The following is a 21,008-nucleotide window of genomic DNA, read 5'->3' as shown; positions in this document are numbered from 1 at the left end:
TTTAGGCCCAGGTCTCCTCCTGATATCGTCGCTGCTTGATCATCAGATCCACATAGTCCGCATCACCGCCGAGGATCTCGATGAAGGCCTCTCTCACCGATTTGGGCATGTTGTTGGAGTTCCCAGCCACGTAGATGAAGGCATTGCGGTCCTTGATGAGTCCCGCTAGGTAAGGGCCATTCTTGGTTATCAAATGCTGGACATAGACCTTGTGATCCTCGTCCCGGGAGAAGGCAAAGTGAGCCTCCACCTGTTTAGCCGTTGTCCAGGCTGTAAAGTCAGCTTCAAAGTGAAAATCGGAAGATTTGTTGCGGCAGCCAAAGAATACGACCAAAGGACCAATGGCGGAGCCTGTGGCTTGGGGCTGCAATCGATGTTGGATGATGCTGCGGAAGGGGGCAATGCCCGTGCCAGGTCCCACCATAATGAGAGGAATGCTCAAGTCCTTGGGCCACACCATGGTCCCCTTTTTGACAACGCCTCGTAGCTCGGTTGATCCCGCCTCCAGATGCTTCAGCCAGTTGGAGCACAGGCCCAGGCGGGGAGTGTGCATGATGGTCTTGTAGTTGACCACAGCCACCAGCAAGTCTAGCGTGCCGGAGGACATATCCGAAGCTATGGAGAAGCTGCGAGGCTGAATCAGTGGCATCATCTCGAAGAGCTGCTCCAGAGTTAGGCGGGATGTGGCATGACGAAAGTCCTGCAGAACCTCTAGGAGTGTGCGACGCGGTCTGTTGACATAGGCCACCAGGTCATCGATGCCCTCGCCAGAGCAGAACTCCACCAGTTTCTCCTTTTCCATCTCGTCGCTGCAGTTAAAGCCCAGCACCTCAAGGAACCTCTGTCGCGGCTTGGCACTCAGGTCCCAAACGTATTTGGCCGCCTGCCGAAGGCTCAAGGGAGTGGCGTAGGCCTTTGGCAGCGGCATGTCCGGATGGGCACTCACCACCTCGACCACGGTGTCCTCATCGAAGTTTAGGTTGTGTTCGCGGATTAGTTCAAAGAATTCCTTTACAGTTTCCTCGCTGTTCTGGGGCTGCACATCGAGCACATCGCCGGGCTCCCAGCTGAGGACTTCTGCCTGATATTCCAGCTTTAAGAAGCGCACATCCTGGAAGTGATTCTCTGCCGTTGTCCTTTGGTTATTCTTAAGTTTAAACGTGTGTGCAGCTTGCTTTTGGGTCCAGAGCAGAGTTTCCAGAGGGACAATTGCAGAATCCTTTGGTAACGTCTTCAGGAGCCACTTTCCCGGGCTTTGGACGTGACCGCCATTCAGCTGACTGTCGTCCACACCGGAGATGCCTTTGAGGGCGATCCAAAGGTCTTTAGTCCAGGCGAGGGACACTCCCAGGTGGCCATAATCATGCTGATCATCGCACAGGCCCACTGGACACACAGCAGTGGCCCCCAGATTCAGCAGTCGTTTGTGCAGCTTCTTTGCGGCGTAGTTGAACTTCGGGTAGCTGGAGTCGCCGAGCCCAAGGCATGCGAACTGCATTCCTTGCAGGGACTGGGCGGGCAGGCTGCGCTTCAACAGAAACCGCCAAGCCTGTTTCATATTATCGGGCTCCACGCCATCGCCGGTGGTGGCCACCACAAAGACCACGAGGCGCTCCTCGATAAGTCGCTGCGTTTCGTACTCCTCGAGGGACAGCACTGGACCCTGGAAGCCTAGCAGATGCGACTCCCGCCAGATCTGCTCCGCCACGTCCTGGGCGGTGCCTGTTTGGCTGCCATAGAGAACCAAAAGCCGCATTATTCTATAATTTTGAACTAAAAATATAAATAGTGTGACCAGAGGAATAATAATAAAAAGTCCTACAAATATACTAAAAAGCAACAACTTCACCGTGTTGGTATATTTCAAGCAGTGCATTTTTGGCAATTTTTTATACTACAGTCACACTTGAGTTCCAATGTTATAAATTTGCAAAACAATATCTTAAATTTCGCGTAAAAGTAAGTTTAATCGAAAAGATGCCCCCCAAACAGCCGGATATCCAAGAAAGCAAGAAACTTTCCTGGTTGCTTCGCCACGGAGCCAAGACGGAGAACATCCCCATCACGCTGGACGGCTATGTCAGCGTGTCCGACCTGGCGAAGCATCCGCGCTATAAATGCTTTTCTTTGGAGAAACTGCAGGCGATTGTGTCCGCGGACGCCAAGCAGCGATATAGTCTGCGCTGGAATAAGGATCGCGGCGTCCATGAGATCCGCGCCAACCAGGGTCACTCGCTGTCTTCGGTGGTGGACAGCGAGGAGAGCGGTCTCGAGAAACTGACTAATCCGACTCTCCTGGCGGTTCACGGCACCTACTACAGACACTGGGAGGCAATAAAGGACCAAGGTCTGAGCAGGATGAGTCGCAACCATGTGCATTTTGCCAGCAGCGACAGAACGGAGTCCACCCTGAGTGGGTTCCGCGGCAATTGTCAGATTCTGATATATCTCGACACCGCCAAGGTGCTCTCGGATGGCATACCGATCTACCGATCCAGCAATGGGGTGCTCCTCTGTCCCGGCGTCGAGGGCATCATAGCCACATCGTACTTCGAACGAGTGATTGACAGGAGAACGGGGCAGCCGATGGCTTACTGACTTGCTCACCTACTGTCTTTATATTTCGTTACTGAATAAAATATTTAAGCGAACAAAACGATAATCCCAATCGCAAACCCTTCTTGCAGACAATGCCGGCCCCCGCCTCGGAACAGTGGGATAGCGGCGACGTCGTGGTGCAGGTGTGCATGGTGTGCGCCGCCCCGTTCCAGAGCGTACAGGACTGCTTGGCCCACGAGCTGCTGAAGCATTCCAGCAAGCCGCAGAAGCAGCTGCGTCAGCGTCTCAATGCCATCACCAAGCTATTTACAAGCAAGCAAACCCAGTCGGAGCGTAGCGAGCTCCAGGCTGTGCTCGTTCAGTCGCCGCCCGGCGGTCACCTCCGCGCAGTGCTGGACTTCTATGCCAGCGATCTCAGGGAGTTGGAGGACTACTACGACCAAGTACGCAACTGCATCGAAAAGGAGCTGAAGGGCAAGGTTAAGGTGTATCCCTTTGGTTCGCTGGTCACGGGCTTGGCCCTGAAGGGTGAGTGCCTCCAGTTGCCTGCCTCCGAGAGTCTGGTGTGCTTAACCCGTGTTCTTGCCCGCAGAGAGCGACATCGATTTGTATCTGCAGCCATGCGATGACCCGCCGCCCATGGTCCACAAGCAGCTGTACAACAAGGTCTCGAATTTCCTGCGACGCTCCAAGTGCTTCGCAGACGTCTTCGCCATTCGCCACGCCCGTGTGCCCATCATCCGGTGCAAGCACCTGCTGACCGGACTCAGCATCGACATCAATATGTCCAATCCGAATAGTACGTACAACTCCAAGTTCGTGGGCGAGCTGATGCGGCGCGACGAGCGACTGCGTCAACTGGGCCTCTTCCTGAAGATCTGGGCCAAGAAGCTGAAGCTGATTGGGCACGGCAGCATGACCAGCTATTGTCTCGTCAGCATGATAATTGTCAGTCTCCAGGTGCAGAACCTGCTGCCATCCGTCAAGGAGCTGCAGTCATTTTGCCCCCCAGAGAACTTGTGCGGCGTAAACTACGCCTACACCTTGCACTTGATGCCACCGATACCGAACCGGATGAGCACCCAGGAGCTAATCAGGAACTTCTTTGTCTACTACAGCACCGTCGACTTTCAGAAGAGCGTGGTGAGTCCCTTCCTGGGCTGCGTTTTGGACAGGGAGACCACCTTTGGGACGCCGGGCGGCGGATTTCCCGAGTACGAGGCTCAGCTTCAGGCCATGGAGGAGGCGGTAGGAGAGCGCCCGGAGGCCTTCCAGCTGGACCGCAGCATGTGCGTGCAGGACCCCTTCGAGCTGCAGCACAACGTGGCCAAGTCCGTCTCCCAATCGAGTTTATGTTACCTCAGACAATGCCTAATCCTGGCAGCTCAGGCCAGTAGCGATCCGGAGCTGCAGGCGCAACCATCGAAGCTATATGACTACTTGCTATTTGGACTGACGGACAAGTTGGTGGCTAACCAGCACAAGGAGAAACCCACTCCGCCGAAGCAGCCGAAGAAGGAGCTCAAGCACGAGGTGGCGAATCTGCCGATGACCGAGCCAAAGGCTGCTCAACCCGAAGCTGTGGCCACGGAACACGGTGCGCCACCCATTGTGCGAACGCACTTTATCACGCCGACCACCAATGATCTCAAATGCTTGCGCTCCAGCGAGCTGACCCTGACGAGCAGCGGCGAGGGCGCGCGACCGATATACTATTACTGGATGTCCTGCTATGTGGACACCATTAAAGATGTTTTGGCCCAGCTCTACGTCTTGAATATCGAATCGTTGACCGATGAGCCCTACTACCATAGGTGGCGCATCAGCAGCTCCCTGGACACTTGGACGGGACGCTCCTTCCAGCGTGGCTCTGGCCAGTCTTTCTTTGCCCATCAACTGCAGCAGACGATCGAGTTTATGAAGACACGACCTGCAAATCCCGCGTACGCAGTCAACCTGCGCGGCATTCTGACGCTGCTGGCCAGTGATGACTACAAGGAGATACGGCTGGACGTGGAGCCACTGCCGGGCGACCTGCTTGGCCTGCAGCGGAACAGTCCACTGACCAAGCTGTTCAAGGCGTTCAAGAACCTGCTGGGCAACTATAGCTTCAAGGAGAAGGCGAGTACATGGAAGTATTACGCCAAATCCGACCAACGGGGGGCTCAATAACAAGCACACAGACATACATAAACGAATATGTAAACCTCGATGTACAAAAACTTTTAGAATTGAAAGCCTGTAGCTATGTAAGCCTTTATGTACAAAATCTATTAGAACTGGAAGCCAAGTGGGCTTTCAATTACAAAAGTTTTTGTACATAAAGGTTTACATCATCTTTGCTGGACATTGCTTTTGAACAGAATTTCTTTATATTTTAATCAGGCTTAGAATAAATTAAATGTCTACAAATCATGGTAATTAGTGTTAAGCTACAAAATATAAACTTAAATTTATTATACAAATAAAATAATATATTTATTGGCTGAAGAGTCTCTTAGAGCGCAGAGTGTACGTTATTTACAGGGTTTGAGGCAACGTGCCTATAATAACAAGATGCATAACGGCTAGGCATACATAAATCTAGAATTTCTAGAGCTCTCTCTGTCTTTTGAATAAAATTTCAAGAGAGCTTAGAGTCGTAAAGCGTTACTTATCTTCTTATTACACGTTTTTTGCTTAAGGATATACACGGGGATTTTTTAGAAACTCTACAGATAGATTTTAAAGACAATAGTTGGGGAAACTGGAAAAGGATGTGCGGAATCACAGAGATTTGTAATTTCCAGGTATTGCAAATAAGAGTTATGTGTACAACAAAAATTGATAAAACTTAACAACAAAAATAAAATGTAAATTGCAATAACCTAACACTGGGTGGTCTATTTAAAAGTTTATTCATATAATTAATTAACGCTTTAATACCTTTTGTTTGATGTATGTTTTGCTTTTTGGAATTAAAATATTCTTAAAGGATCAAGATATTTCAATTTATCACCCTATGAATCGCTGTTACATTATATTATAGATTTTAAATAAGCCGCAATTTAATTTTAATTTTTAAAGTAAAAGTAGTATTATCAACTTCATTTTTGTCAATTTTTACTTTAATCATAGCTCTATTTGCAATCCCTTGTAATTTCGAATACTGCTGTCAAAATTAAGCAATTACATTGCTTACATTTATGTTTTTTGTATGCCTCCATAAGACTATTCTTGTTTTTTGTGAAAACTGTACTATAATTAATCACCTTCATTGCTTCCGCAAGTATTGTTTTTAAAATCTCCCCGGGTTACAGGCAGAGATTCGCTATATACATATATTTGCCAGATTCGCACCTGGTTAACGGCACTTGGGCACTAGCCTTTTTATAATCCTACTCCATCCTCTATCCCTTCTAGTGCCGGCAATAGCAGTACTTCTTGGCTGCAAAGTCCTTCATGCACTCCGACTCGCCGCTGTACACATTCAGCCGACTCACGGATCCCGTAACCGTGACCGAGTCGTCCGTTTGATTGTGACGCACGGTGGCCTCGTACCAGGCCTTGTTCGGCGACGTCACAAAGATCAACCGATAGGTGTGGAAGCCTTCCGGATCAAGGGCATTGGGATGCGCCCGGAAGGCCGATCGGATGCTCTGTAGCGTGAGTTTAGCACAGAGTTTGGCATACGTTCCGTTCCGGAATTCGGCCACATATGTGTTCAGGTAGGACACCACTCGCTTGCCCAGCATCCGCGTTTCCCGCGACGTGCTCGACACAGTGTCGTAGGCCCAACAGGTGCACCAATGATCCTCAATGCCCACGTCGGCGCAGCTCCTTAGCGGAGAGACGGGTCGCAGGAGGCTTTGACACTGCGGACAGTCGGGCGCCGGTCCCAGGGAAGCCATGTCCGTTCGCCCGGACAGGGAAAGTATGTGCTTCATGGTCAGATGGAGGTCGTAGGGCGTGGTCAGCCGATTTCTGTTCAGGTGCAGGCTGCGCACAAACTCCGGATGTGACTGACGCAGGTGATGCGGCAGCCAGATGAAGATCGCCGGCAGCCGTTCCTCCAAATGACCCGACCAGGTGGCCCGCGTGGGTCCGAACCTCAGTCCATGGTCGCTGAAGAACACCACCACGCTGTTGTCCATGGTGCCCTGGCGCACCAGCTTGCGCAGATACTCCGCCATGTATTCGTCCATGCTGCTCGTCTGCGATATGTCGCTGTGGCTGTGGGTGTTCGTCCAGAAGAACCCGAAGTACGTCTCGTTCAGGTACCGACGCGTGAACTCCAGCGCGTAGTCATAAACATGCTCCGCGGCTGTCTCATAACCGAGGCAGTGTATCAGGCCATTGACCACCGTGTGATCCAGCAGCTTCTCGGCGGCGGAGAGATACGGACGTAGGTAATAGTCCGCCGGCGGATGCTCGAACCCCTTCTTCAAGTAGTTGAATGTGTTGATTTTCACCGCATCCTCCGCGTAGGCGGTGACATAGCCATGCTCCTTGTACTGCTTCCAAATGAAGTTGCACTTGTCCAGGCCACCGACCACATACGGGGAGCACTCATGCTGGGCATTGTGCAGGTTATAGCCGGTGGCCAAGGCCATAATGTTAGGGAATGTATTGTCGTCCACCTGAAGGGGTCATGGGGGAAATGGATCTTATAGTTTGGAATTAGTATAATTCAACCACAAAGTCACCTTGTTGTATCCTGCCAGCTCGAACCACTCGTTGTCGTACAGATACTGGGCCGTCTTGGGCATGGCCCGGATGAGATTCACACGTGAAATACTATCGATTCCCAGCATGAGGACACTGGGCGGTCGTCGTGAAGCCTGGCGTTTGTCTGTCTTGGCCTCCTGGAGTCGCTGTTGGACCGCGTCCTTGACGGGAATAGTGGCATGACCATTGATGTAGATCTGCTTCCCACCCGTGTTACACTTGACGATTATGTCTTCGACGGAATTGGGCAGCTCCGTAGACCCCTTGAAGTTGTGGCACGTGGTGTAGTTGACCTCCATCTCATTGACCCGCTGCACGGCCATATAGCAGCAGTGGAGATTGCTAGCCACCGGATACTGGTTGAAGGCGGCTCCGTCGATGGTTAGGAGGTACTTCTGAGAGCGCTCCTGGAATCGCACCCGGGTCAGTGGCGGCAACTTCTGGCAGGACTTGTACTTGACCCGCTTGAAGTGACGCATCACCTCGCTCTTGTACGGATCCAACTCCATGATCCGACACGAGTTGCTGTACACGAGGTAGCCTTCCGGCACAAATGGAATACTACTGTCAAAAATTGTGTCATCTGGGGACATAACACGGACACGGACCATCACATGCATCGAAACAAGGAAATAAGGCAACAAAAAAGGAAAATTGAAAACCATAACTATGGGCATGCAGGAAGGAGGCAACATAAAAAGTGATCAAGGATATGAATTACTCACCATCCATGACCGTGGACTGGTGCTGGACTGTCAGGATATTATCTCCGTGCAGGACATCCAGGTCAAGGACATTCGCCCAGTCGGGTCGTCCGATCACAAAGTAACAGAACACAAAGGCCACCACCAGGCAGAGCACCGACTTCCGGCGAAGGAAGAGCAGCCGGCAGCCGCCGGGCAGCGACTGGTGCTGCATCGCCTGTAGGACGACGCCCTTTCGTCGGGTCATTTGTACTTCCAGTTTCTCCGTCGTCTCTGAGGAATCCGATCGCTCCAGCAGAAGGCGTTTCTCTGCCATAACATTTAAGCTCGCGGCTATTAATAGTAGATTAAGGTTTAATAAATTGATATATTTTATTACTTTTTAAATTTAATGAAAACCAAACCTATTTAGTTTGGAAATATAAATATTTGACAGTGAATAGTTAAGTGTTTTTGCTCTGTCTTAAGGTGTTTCTAGCAGTTTAAGCAGTTAATATTAATATTTACTAATTGAATTACACAACTGGGCACAGCTTTAAAAACAGAAGGAAGCCAAAAGTACACATACTTTTCGACTAATGAGTTTGTCAGCTGCCCCTGAGATTTCTGTAAATCGAATACTTTGTTTACTTTAAAAGCAAACAGCAAAGTCTGCAATTAATATGTATAAACAAGATGGTAGTGGAGGAAATGGAAGGGGTGAACCTACACATAAAAATTATATAATTAATATATTTATATATATTTTATTTAAGAGGATTTGAAAAGCACGCAATGTTTTTTCTTAGCTATTTTCTTTTTTTTGAAATGTTTTTACATGATTTCTCAAAATTGAGTTGATCAATCGCCCTGAAATTTATGGGTTATTTTAAGCATAAGTGGGGCTATCGCATGGGTTAGGATAATTGGAAATAGTCACGGTGTTTTTATTAACCACAAAACAGGAAAATAAAATCAAATTAAAAGTTACGTAAAACTTTAATTTTTTAAAAACGTACGTCAGTTAAGGCTACAGTCGCAGTCAAGACCAAAGACCAGACCTTTTTCTAAGTGTATTACATTGCTAATTTCCTTAAGACAAAACATAAAAAGATCATTAAGATTTCTTCGAAAGGAAAATACATGTATGTATGTATATTATTAAATAATTATGAAATCTTCAGAAATAAATTTGATTCTTAGAATGAAAAAAGAAAAATACAAAGGTTTAATTGACAGACTTACCTTTAAAAATGCTTGTTGAAGTATTCGTGGGTTTATTCCAGCAAGATCGTTGATTCCGCAACTGAAATTTAAAAACAGACCTCTGATCACTTGCTGACAAATGCAAAATGGTTTATTATTGTTTTTTTCGTTACTCTAAAGGTCAGTTTTCTGATTTCCATAGTAAACAATGAATAAATTACAATGTCTTGGGTTTTTAAGCTGGCAAAAAAAATTATAGACAGATGCGTTTTTAATTGCAAATGTCCGGAATATTAAGAAATTCAAAACTAATTTTGAATGATGCTGACTTAAGCTATTATTTAATAAGATTTTTTACTAATTTGAGTTAAAGTCTAAAAGAAAAATAATATTTTAATTATTTATATATATAGAAGATTGTGTTGATAGAAATCTCAGCTTTTACAACCACTATACACTCATATATAATTTAAAACGACTCCACTTGTTTACCTTATCATTCATCTAAGCTATTGATAATAAAATTTGTTCATCTGTCGTATTTACCCGTGGTTTTCCGGTTCAAAAAAACGTGGCTGTTTTCCACCAACCATTATTTTCGTGTTTAAAAACATTGAACACTTTACACGATGGTATTTATTTGGTTTGCCAATTGTTGTGCCTTAGCCAAAATAATATAAATAACATTTAGTTTGGCCCTGAGGGATGGGATTAATTGATGAAAATGCAGCAGCGTCTGCTGCTAAAATGCAGTGCCGCCGAGCGAATAGTCAGCGGTCCGAGCACTATGACGGCACAAACGCGAGTGCGACGAGGCCCCCCGCTCAGAAATAAGATTCGGATTCGGAATGGCATTGGGTATAGGGGTCTGGGGCTCTGGTCGCTTGTGATGGGAACCGAATGGGGAAGTGAGTGAGTGAGTGAGTGAGTCTACCGATGGATCAGCGCTTCGCCGGCATTATTTCATCGATCACGACATAGTGAGTTCGGCGGTCATTAGTTTTTGTATTTTTGTATTTTTGCATCTTCGTGCTGTTGCGATGATTAGATATTTTGTTGTGTTAATGCCTGGACACGTCTTCGTAGACGTCTAAATATAATTAAAATATTAATACCCAGTACTAGGAAGAGTAAAGAGTGTACTAGGATAGGGGTCAAAGGGAAGTTGCCTTATAAGAAATGTGCCTAAAATATTACTTTTGGATTTTATTTTTAAATATCTTAGACAATTTGTAGATTTAACTTTTTCTGTACACTCCTGCCCACAATTATACGACACCCCGAAAACTTTAGTTTCGACTCTCGTAGGAAAGTCGGGAAGCATATTACAACAAATTCAAGTATGCAGAATTAAAGCTTAATGAATTCTGCTTAAAATATGATTTTTTTATCTTTGATTGGACCCCCCGTTTTTAAGTAGCGTTAAAAAAAGCAGAAAAGCCCGATTTTTGCCATGCCGGAAACTGTATCATAGCTATACGACATGTTTCAATTATAACGGCTACAGGTAATTATTTGGTTTCAAATAATTTTTTTTATGTTTCTGGTAACAAATTAATGAATTGGAAATAAAATGCCAAGATGCTGTTTGTTATCCGACGAAAAAAAGGGAAGAATAAGGGCTTACAACGATGCTGGCTTTAATGTAACCGAAATATCGCAGAAAATTTATCAAATACGTTGTCTTATCCCATTTTTTTTTTTAATTCGGATGAATATGGAGTGAAGCAAAGCTCTGGAAGGATCCCAAGTTGCCCGACCGCCATGAACATCGCATAATTCTTAGATTTAGCTATTCGATTGCTTGGAGCGCCACACTTGCCGCTAGTTGCAGTCAGCCTGTGTCACGAATGACTGTCTGGCGGACACTGAAATCATCGTAGTACATAGTCAGAGTAGTCTTAAAGACGGCTCAGTTCTTAAAAATTAGCTACAAAACAGAACAACTTAAATTTTTAGGAAAAAATCTTGAAGACACTGGGGGTCAGTATGACATTTTAACTTATTTTTGATTATACAGTTTTTTTTCAATATTTTTTAGCTAGATAATTTTTTCTGATGAAAAAAATGTTTATCTTGACGGCCCAGATCGGTTTTGACACTATTGGACAGATTTACATGAGGTTACACTTATTTTTTCAAAACGCTGTTTCGGGGGAGCCTTTCATGCGTCTTAAGCGCTTGATCTGTGCTTCCCAGATCCAAGATGAATAGTGGAGAATACAAAAAAGTATTTCATGATCGTCTTCTAACATTTTTGGAACAACATATGGAAAAATATCATGTTTTTATGCAGGATTCACCAAGTTAGAGAGACCCAGCGCTACATAAATAATCACAATATAAGAGTTTTGGGTTGGCCACCGTGCTCCCCTGGCTTGAATTTAATTTAAAACATTTGGTTTACTTAAGTCAGGCGAGCTTAGGCCAATAACAAGAAATTTTAGAGTGTCAAGACCCTTAAAAGTGATATTTTGGGTCAAAAGTTTCCATTATACCAATATTTACCTAAAAAGTTTGTTAATTCAATGCCTAAGAGACTTTTTGAGGTTGCCAAGGCTTAAAGTGGCTCTATTAATCATTAAACAATTTTTTATATACCATTATAATTATAAAATATTAAGTAAATCGAAAAAATTGACATGTGTCGTATAGCTATGATACAGTTTCCGGCATGGCAAAAATCGGGCTTTTCTGCTTTTTTTAACGCTACTTAAAAACGGGAGGTCCAATCAAAGATAAAAAAATTATATTTTAAGCAGAATTTAATAAGCTTTAATTCTGCATACTTGATTTTGTTGTAATATGCTTCCCGACTTTCCTACGAGGGTCGAAACTAAAGTTTTAGGGGTGTCGTATAATTGTGGGCAGGAGTGTATTATTTTTTAACCTTTATACGTACCAAAACATTATTTTAACCAAATAGAATTTACCATTATCTTGGCCGGCACTAAATGTTCACATTCTTCACTTTAATACGGTTTTAAAAATGTATTTCTATGCGGGTTTTGCGATAAAGTCACTGCCCCCATTTAATGAAACGGAACCAAGATAACATACAAAAAAAAAACAAACATAACATACTAAAGTGTATTTCTCAGACAGGAAATGCTGTGATAAATGTGATGTACAGAGTTTTTTAAACTGAATAGGAATATTTAAGTTAGGTAAACGCTAAAAAAGTAATAAATGTAAATAGAGCAGTTTGTAAGTCGCCAAATTAAATGTAATTATTTATTTTCAGGCATCGTAATTACATGGATATTGTAAAGAAAACATAAAATTTCAATGATTGATAAGCTATAATAAATTAAATAATTAAAATAAAGCAAATAATTATTTGTTAACAAACAGATAAAATAGGGATACAAATTCCACAAATTTATCTTTTAAATTCCAGCATGAATATGAAAGACATATGCCCAAAAGTACCTATTTCCCGTATAATAACAAAGCCAAAAGACTTTCTACTTCTACGAAACCATTTATTTTCATTTCTCATCACTTCTTACTTGTGATGTCTATGCCCATATTTAGCTTAGAAGACAGATCAAATTTCGATTACTCCCTTCGCTCTATGACATCTAACACTCAGACCGTAGTCGTGTAATTAACAGTGTTTATCTAATTGAATATCCAGTTGGCGTTCGAAAGCCTTAACTATGATTCAATAGACTCAAACAAAGAGGTCTGCCATGAAGACCGATAGCACTTTGGCGTGTCTTTTGGAGAATAGCACTCGTGCATCAAGATAATGCATTGAATGCTAATGGCAAATACACTTGGGATGGCTATTCAGCTGGGCAATATACATATGTATATAAAGCAATATAAGGAATATAATAATAATGAAAATGTGGGGCCAATGCAAGTGGAATGGGGGTGAAGGGCGAATGCGACGATGCAGGCCACTTCTGTAAAAGGATGTGTGTGTGCGTGTGCAAGTGTTTCGAGGACATGTATTTTTGCTGTGGCAAATTTATACATCACAAGATCCCTGCCAACCATTTGGCGATTCTCGAATCGCCGGTCGCCAGAAAGAGTCTTCTGGGAGTCGCTTTGGCGATCATTGGTGAAATAATTTTCGAGAATCCCGAAGAAGAGTCTTCTGGGAATCGCGGTGGCGATTGTTGATAGACTTATTTACGAAAATCCCCAAAAAGAGTCTTCTGGGAGTCGCTTTGGCGATTGCTGGATGACTGTTTACGAAAATCCCCAAGAAGAATCTCCTGGGAGTCGCTTTGGCGATTGGTGGAGGACTTATTTACGAAAATTCCTAAGAAAAGTCTCCTGGGAATCGCGGGGGCGATTATTTGGCGATTTTTTAAGCAGCGTTAAAAACTAGGAAATGAAGGAATGAGGGATTAAAGTACCGTACATAGATGCAAAGCAGAGAATGCGTCCGAAAGCAAAAGAGTTATACAAAAACAAATTGCATTACATTTGAGTGAGAATAGGAGTAACAACCGAACGTCTTTCAATATTTCTGTGTTCATTTAGTCTGACTTCGATCTTTTGTCTTTGCGGTCGATCTATATGTAAATTTCAATTGTTCGGTAAACTATTTTTGTTTTATTTATTTGTTTTTTGTTTTATATTCTTTGGAACTAAAATGAGTTCCTAATCTAAGGCAAACGAATGTTTGATGCTATTTATCCTGAGCCTTGTGAAAAAAAAGAAGAAACATGTGAAACAAGTGAAAGAAGTGAAACAAATAATGAAACTGACTTGGCGAGGAACAAATACAAAACGTATTTTCAACGATAAAAGGTATTATTTAAAATAGTAAAATAAATAATTGAAATTAATTTAATTTTAATTTTCTTTTGTATAGGTGTTGGTTTATGAAAGTTCCCGAATTCTTTTGGATTTGTTCATGCGCAGGATAGAATAAATAAGAAACAAAAAAAACTTAAAAATGAAGGAAAAGAAAATAAATATTTTAAATTTAAGCTTAGTTATGTCGAAAAATTATGAAATTAAATAAAGAATGACAAAAATAAAAAAACAAAAACAAAAAAATTAAAAACTCTTATACTCTCTTAAGGCGACACTTCAGCGACTCTTCCACAAGACTCTTCCGCGAGTCTTCCATAAGACTCCTCTGGGACTCCTTCAGAAGAGCCCCCCGCGACTCCCTTAGAAGAGTCGCATTCGTAGGTACATTTTCTCCCAACAGAAGATTGGAAAGCGATCAGAATGCGATGTCGCAGGCGATCAAATTAATCTTCTAGAAGAGTCGCAGGCGACTCTTCCGCGATTGAAATGGTTGGCTGGGGAGTGTTCGGGTGTGAGTGTGTGTGTATATGTCCCAGGAGGGGTGTTTTTTGGGGGCGGTGGCGGGTGAGTGTGTCAAGTTCCATTGAGGCGAAATGCTTCTGCTGCAGCGTCAGCGTAAAATTGCAATCGTTTTGCGGATACGGATACGGATACACAGATACAGATACAGATACGGGGACTCACAGATACACAAACACAACAAACACGCGAAAGCGCTTGCCAACGTTTTTCCGGACGCACTTGGAAATTTTGTCAACACCCTGCGTTAGCCAGGATTCATCCAATATTTAGGCCACACACTCACTTGGTCTTGGTCTTGGACTGGGACTCATCGTCGCACCATATTGATTGCAGCAAATACACAAATATTTGTTGTGTGATTTTCAGCAGCACCTCCTTAGCTAGGAGTCGGCGATGCGCGACTCCGGCCGTAGCCCTTAGTCCTTGCTAGCGGAACGGATAATACGAGCGCACACGGGTACGAGTGGCCTGCCAGCGAGCAGCGCGCAGCGTTCCCTGCTCCTCCGACGACCAAGGGGCGAATGACGATGAAGCCACGACCCGTTGCCCAAAGCCGATGTGAGATTTTTTACACTCTCGTCGTCGGAGCAGCAGCAGTAGCCAGTGCACAGAGAAAAATTTTTGGTTTGAGATGTTTTTAGATGTTTTTATGTTTTTTATTTACTATTCATTAGGTTTAGGATGCTGCAATCAGATTTATTAATATTTTAATTCATTTATTTATTTATCGATATAAACAAATAAATTATAATGTATTTACTTGCTTAATTAATAACATTTTACATTTTAGCTAAATTAAAATCATATTTTTTCGCAATCTTATGTCCGCCTGTATAATAAATCCCTCTTAAAATTTATTTTTTCCCACTGGAAGAATATTTTAACTGACCACTGATGACCATTAACGATTACGTAATACATATGGGCGTAACCCAAGGATTCGCTGGCCAGCCTCGCCCCGAAAATCAGGAAGAGAAGAAGCGATAAAAATTTTAATTTGAGTGATACAGGCAAAATATCGATATGTTTCGTGTGATATCATGACTGTGATATCATCGTTAGTTGCGACGCCTTTTTTTTGCGAGTGCAGCAGCAACAGCTACACACTCGTGCTGCACTCTTGGTGTGCGTTGCCCGAAAGTATGCAATGTTTATTTGCCAATTGTCAGTCGCACAGTTTGGCACTCACTGAGCTTGCGCAGTTTGCAAGCAATTTTAGCACGTGCTGCGCCGCTATTTTGCACGCTCTCCCCCACTCTCCCACTCTCTTGGCGCCATCGCTGTTTCGGCACACTCCCTCCACACACACTTGTTGGTTCTGTACGTTTGGATGTGTGTGCTTGGAGGGTGGGAGGTATTTTCGCCAAGTGCCTGCCGGAAAATTATAGCAAGGTGCCGCTGATTATCCGCAGGCAAGGTCGTTCGCAAAAAATAAAATAAAACAAAAACAAAAGAAGAAACAAAACAGTAAACTAAGGAATGGAAAGTAAGGTAAAAAAAACTAAGGTAGGTTCGAAATTTAGTAGGTAAACTCACTATTATTATGTATAATATAACCCTTTCTTAATATATTTAAGTGTTTGGGCACTCACTTTATTTAAATTACATTTTAAAATAGGTTTTTAAAGGATTTCGGCACTTTTTTTTATCGTGAAACACTTGAATTCTTTTTTTTTGATTACAACTTTTGGGTTTTAATATAGTTTACTTTATATATACGAAAAATATTTAATGTTCAATGTTTTTGTGTTGTATTAAAATCACATAAGATGTGTTTTGACACTAATAAATTAAATAATATATAATAAATGTTTAATACGAGAGCCCGAAAATAAATGCGAGAACTCTTAACCAGACCGAAGAACTGACCGCAACAGACTAAGAATATGTGGCATTACTATATAATATAGGGATTTATGGTTAGCTGACAAACACAAATGGAATTCAAGCATTTGAATATTTATTCAAAGACATCTCATCTCTAGTGTTTGGGAAAAAATAAACAATATTGACAAGGTTGAATTTTATTTGTTAACAAAAATTAGCTAAAAAAATTGCAATTATTAAATTAAGATGCTGATATTGATTTAATTATAAATAATAATAATAATAATACAGTACTAATATCAATAACAAATTGAAATAAATTAAAGATAAGAATTAAAACAAAAAAAAAACAAAGATTTTTAATCTGCATTTAGATTTCGATAAGCTTTAATGATTATTTACTCTTTCATCTGTATTTTAATAAAATATAAAGATGAAAGGAAGGTAACGTTATGGAGTCAACATTTAAATTACTTTAACAGTGGTTTAAAGGATCGGAAATGACTCCTACACTGCTTTATAAACTCCAGACTGAATTTATTAATACCCTGCAAGTGTATAAAAATACTCTTTTCATTCAGACCTAATTTTATAAAGACACTTAATGGTTTAATGCATTATCAAAAATCTTAATCAAATCCTTAATCACTTTAATAAACAAAACCAAATATAATCGGATTTCCGCAAGTGCCATTTTATGTTTTGAATCAATTTAATTATAGCCAAGTCCCAGTGTTTTCAACTGATTAATGAATATTTATGACGATAATATAGAATTAAATCTGACTTATCTAAAAACTTTTGAATGGGCGTGGCACTTTGCACTTGTTTTCGATACTGTGTGTACATCCCATTGGTATTGTAAATATTTAAATCTAATCAAGTTTCGATGAAGCAGAGATAGTCTCAACAAGAAGTCGTAAATCTTGGAAAAAGAATAATAATCAGGTTCAAAATACAAATATACATTTTTTACTTTTCATGTTCTATTTATAAATAGAAGCCTTGGGGCTTTGGATGGGTTACAAAGAAGAGTAAATACTTGTCGTATAGTTTTATTGGAAGATAAATATTTAAAATTCTAAGAATAATACTTAATAATACTTACAAAATACACAGAGCTTTAATGTACAGAATAATTTAAATACCCGAGAAAATAAATCGCAGCAAATAAAACAATGTTTGATTTTAAATGTACTTGTTGAATCTTTAAAATATCTTATATGGCTCGTATCTTTAAAAATATCAATTAAACATACTACCAATTTAATTTTATTTTCAGTAAGTTATAATGTTTATTTTTTCTGTGTAATGTTTAAGCAGAATTTTAGTTCTAATTGCTGGTAATATTTCTCACTATCTTCTAGTTTTCCAACTAACACTCCACTATATCCTCTTGACCTGACTCCATTCATTAGCTGCTTCAGAGTCAAGACTAACAGCCCTGGCAGTGGCTTGCTTAGTCAGTCCAGAAGTTGTCCAATATAATAAAGCGTCTAGGCTTATCGGCCACTTGTTCGCACTGACTCTGATTATATATGACCCATTCTGGCTTCTGGCTCTGGGTATAAATACGCCAGAGAAGTCCATTGATACCTCAAGTTGTTCCAGCAACATGAAACTGTTTTTAGCTATTCTGGCTCTGGCCGTGGCTTCGGCCTCCGGCTCCGCCATGCCCCGTGGCTCCAGCTCCTTCCAAAAGGTCCACACCAAGGACATGCAGGGTCGCATCACCAACGGTTACCCTGCTGAGGAGGGCAAGGCTCCCTACACCGTCGGCCTGGGCTTCAGCGGCGGCTGGTGGTGCGGTGGCTCCATTATCGGCCACGAGTGGGTCCTCACCGCCGAGCACTGCATCGGAGATGCCGACTCCGTGACCGTGTACTTCGGCGCCACCTGGCGCACCAACGCCCAGTACACCCACTGGGTTGGAAACGGCAACTTCATCAAGCACAGCAACGCAGACATCGCCCTGATCCGCATCCCGCATGTGGACTTCTGGCACATGGTCAACAAGGTGGATCTGCCCAGCTACAACGATCGCTACAATGACTACAACGAGTGGTGGGCCGTGGCCTGCGGCTGGGGCGGCACCTACGACGGAAGCCCGCTGCCCGACTACATGCAGTGCGTGGACCTGCAGATCATGCACAACTCCGAGTGCTCCGGCTACTACGGCACCGGCACCGTCGGCGACAATATCATCTGTGTGCGCACTCCCGATGGCAAGTCCACCTGCGGCGGCGACTCCGGCGGCCCCCTGGTCACCCATGACGGCACCAAGTTGGTGGGAGTCACCAACTTCGGCTCGGTTGCCGGCTGCCAGTCGGGAGCTCCTGCTGGCTTCCAGCGTGTCACCTATCACTTGGATTGGATCCGCGATCACACCGGAATTGCTTACTACTAAATATTGAACATCGATTGAATAAAGAATACTTAAAGTGCAATGCCTAATTAATTTATTAATAACTTTATTATGGGAAGTACAAATTTAGGAAATTAATGGGTAGATTCCCCAAAAGCGGAGAGATTAACTCTTAGCGAGAAAACAGTATAATTCTTGGATATATGTATCTCCCTCTTCATCTGAAAGAAAAACTATGCTAAGATTAAGAACCATTTCTATATTTTATAAATTAATTTAATTTATTTATATTATTTATATGAAGCTACATATTTAGTCGTTCAACTTTTATAAAAATAAAACCAAAAAATTATAGAATCAGAAGTTAAAATTTTGTTCTATTAATTTCCCGATTGTTTCTTTGACAGAAATACATATATTTTAATTTTTATAAAATGTAAACCTCATTTTTAGATCTACAAAAAGTTATCATATTTCAGAATAGAAAAAATTTATAATTATAAAATGAAATGGAAGAAATGTATACAAAATATAAATACATTTTAAATGTTATTCATTTTATACGGTAATTTGTTGAAATTTATAAATTTCACCGTAATTTAATTTAATTTTCCCAACTTCTCAATGCCATCTAAATGATAAGTTAACTCCCATCACAAAAACATCAAAAATTGCTCTTCAAATATAATTTATTCAATCGTTGGCCAATATTTAGTAGTAAGCAATACCGGTGTGGTCGCGGATCCAGTCCAAGTGGTAGGTCGTACGCTGGAAGCCAGCGGGATGACCAGCCTGGCAGCCGGAACCAGACACCCAGTTAGTGACTCCCACCAGCTTGCTGCCGTCATGGGTGACCAGGGGGCCGCCGGAGTCTCCGCCACAGGTTCCCCTGCCGTCGACCACGCGGATGCAGATGATGTTGTCACCAACGGTGCCAGTGCCGTAGTAGCTGGCGCACTCGGAGTTGTGGATGATCTGGACGTCGGCGCACTGGAGCCAGTCGGGCAGGGGGCTGCCGTCGTAGGTGCCGCCCCAGCCGCAGGCCACGGCCCACCACTCGTTGTAGTCGTTGTAGCGATCGTTGTAGCTGGGCAGATCCACCTTATTGACCATGTGCCAGAAGTCCACATGCGGGATGCGGATCAGGGCGATGTCGGCGTTGCTGTGCTTGATGAAGTTGCCATTTCCAACCCAGTGGGTGTACTGGGCGTTGGTGCGCCAGGTGGCGCCGAAGTACACGGTCACGGAGTCGGCGTTTCCGATGCAGTGCTCGGCGGTGAGGACCCACTCGTGGCCGATAATGGAGCCACCGCACCACCAGCCGCCGCTGAAGCCCAGGCCGACGGTGTAGGGAGCCTTGCCCTCTTCAGCCGGGTAGCCGTTGGTGATGCGACCCTCAATCTTGGAGACCTTAGGCAGGTCCTTGGGGTGGACCACGCTGTTGATGGCGGAGGCGGAGGCCGAAGCCACGGCCAGAGCCAGGATAGCTACGAACAGTTTCATGTTGCTAGAACAACTTGGTTTGCATGGGCTCGCGTTGGTGATTTTATACCCACGGTTATCGCGATCGTAAAACTCTGTTTTGATAATTGACGAGATAATTATTAAAGTGAAATACTAAATCAAAATCTCTAATCACAAGTGCCTGTTTCCTATGCGTATTTGTTTGTCCGATTAGCTGGGACCTATATTTTATGCAAGGAAGTTAATATCACGTATACGCCCCTTTATTCTAGTAACTAATAGAAAAAAAGGGTATTATAAATTGGAGTCTACCGAAAATATTACAGGAAGAATACTATAAAAGATCGTTGTATTCTATATATTATGCTATATATAAATTATTGATAACCAGGCGAGTTCTTCCCATCTGCCACCGAATTTAAGGACAATAGATCTTAGAGACTGTACGAGTTTGAGTAACTGATTAACATTATTTATATGAGAGTCATTAAAGTTTGCAGCAAAATAAATATACAATTATTTAATAGAGAAATTTAGTGTATTACGATGATTATGAAAGGAGTTAAAAGACCATAATGAAATCTTGGAACCTTCTATCTTCGATCTTTTTCGCTAAAATGAGTTTATGTTGGTCCGATGTTATTTTAAAAGTTGTTATCCACATTTTAAATTTCTTAGAATACCTTTTTAAACATTTAAAAGTTAACTATTAATAGTAAATAAAACAATAATTGTATTTAACTAAATTTCGCCTAAAAGAAGGCAATATTTCTTCAATCTTTTTTTCTTACAGTTTAAAAGTCACGATTAGTCTTAGAGCCATGCTTATCAAAGGTTTAAGTTTCTTAATAATATTTAAAATTTAAAGACAACTTTTAGACAACTTGGTGGTAATA

The 21,008-nt window shown here is 42.7% G+C and overlaps 6 protein-coding genes across 11 annotated transcripts; 3 read left to right on the top strand and 3 right to left on the bottom strand.

The window, feature by feature from the left end:
* LOC108078773 (NADPH-dependent diflavin oxidoreductase 1) lies at nt 1-1,785 on the bottom strand. The gene has a single exon (XM_017172815.3). The coding sequence runs from the start codon at nt 1,754-1,756 to the stop codon at nt 2-4; it is 1,755 nt and encodes a 584-aa protein (XP_017028304.1). The 5' UTR covers nt 1,757-1,785; the 3' UTR covers nt 1.
* Nucleotides 1,786-1,891: 106 nt separating this feature from the next.
* On the top strand, nt 1,892-5,044 carry mkg-p (monkey king protein). Its single transcript, XM_017172725.2, has 3 exons — nt 1,892-1,959; nt 2,688-3,087; nt 3,152-5,044. The coding sequence occupies exons 2-3, from the start codon at nt 2,691-2,693 to the stop codon at nt 4,729-4,731; spliced, it is 1,977 nt and encodes a 658-aa protein (XP_017028214.1). The 5' UTR covers nt 1,892-1,959; nt 2,688-2,690; the 3' UTR covers nt 4,732-5,044.
* On the top strand, nt 1,966-2,691 carry Tpt (tRNA 2'-phosphotransferase). Its single transcript, XM_017172730.3, has one exon. The coding sequence runs from the start codon at nt 1,978-1,980 to the stop codon at nt 2,596-2,598; it is 621 nt and encodes a 206-aa protein (XP_017028219.1). The 5' UTR covers nt 1,966-1,977; the 3' UTR covers nt 2,599-2,691.
* A 600-nt stretch (nt 5,045-5,644) lies between the features above and the next one.
* Nucleotides 5,645-14,950, bottom strand: LOC108078723 (uncharacterized). 6 transcript variants are annotated; one of them, XM_070284900.1, is made up of 5 exons: nt 14,740-14,950; nt 9,195-9,255; nt 7,992-8,303; nt 7,245-7,933; nt 5,645-7,178 (listed from the first exon to the last, which is right to left on the bottom strand). In XM_070284900.1, the coding sequence occupies exons 3-5, from the start codon at nt 8,284-8,286 to the stop codon at nt 5,958-5,960; spliced, it is 2,205 nt and encodes a 734-aa protein (XP_070141001.1). In that variant the 5' UTR covers nt 8,287-8,303; nt 9,195-9,255; nt 14,740-14,950; the 3' UTR covers nt 5,645-5,957. The 6 variants fall into 6 exon arrangements, with proteins under 6 accessions (XP_070141001.1, XP_070140999.1, XP_070140998.1 ...); XM_070284898.1 differs by lacking the exon at nt 14,740-14,950 and adding an exon at nt 12,058-12,261; XM_070284897.1 differs by lacking the exon at nt 14,740-14,950 and adding an exon at nt 12,089-12,261.
* A 2,948-nt stretch (nt 14,951-17,898) lies between these two features.
* Nucleotides 17,899-18,730, top strand: LOC108078726 (serine protease 1-like). Its single transcript, XM_017172727.2, has one exon. It carries the CDS (start codon nt 17,899-17,901, stop codon nt 18,688-18,690), a length of 792 nt encoding a protein of 263 aa, XP_017028216.1. The 3' UTR covers nt 18,691-18,730.
* Nucleotides 18,731-19,319: 589 nt separating this feature from the next.
* LOC108078727 (serine protease 1-like) lies at nt 19,320-20,151 on the bottom strand. The gene has a single exon (XM_017172728.2). The coding sequence runs from the start codon at nt 20,149-20,151 to the stop codon at nt 19,360-19,362; it is 792 nt and encodes a 263-aa protein (XP_017028217.1). The 3' UTR covers nt 19,320-19,359.
* Nucleotides 20,152-21,008: the final 857 nt, after the last annotated feature.

The sequence above is a fragment of the Drosophila kikkawai genome, chromosome 3L, assembly GCF_030179895.1.
Source record: "Drosophila kikkawai strain 14028-0561.14 chromosome 3L, DkikHiC1v2, whole genome shotgun sequence".
NCBI lineage: Eukaryota > Metazoa > Arthropoda > Insecta > Diptera > Drosophilidae > Drosophila > Drosophila kikkawai.
The sequence above is the reverse complement of the archived record's forward strand: the minus strand, read 5'-3'. Positions and strand labels throughout refer to the sequence as shown.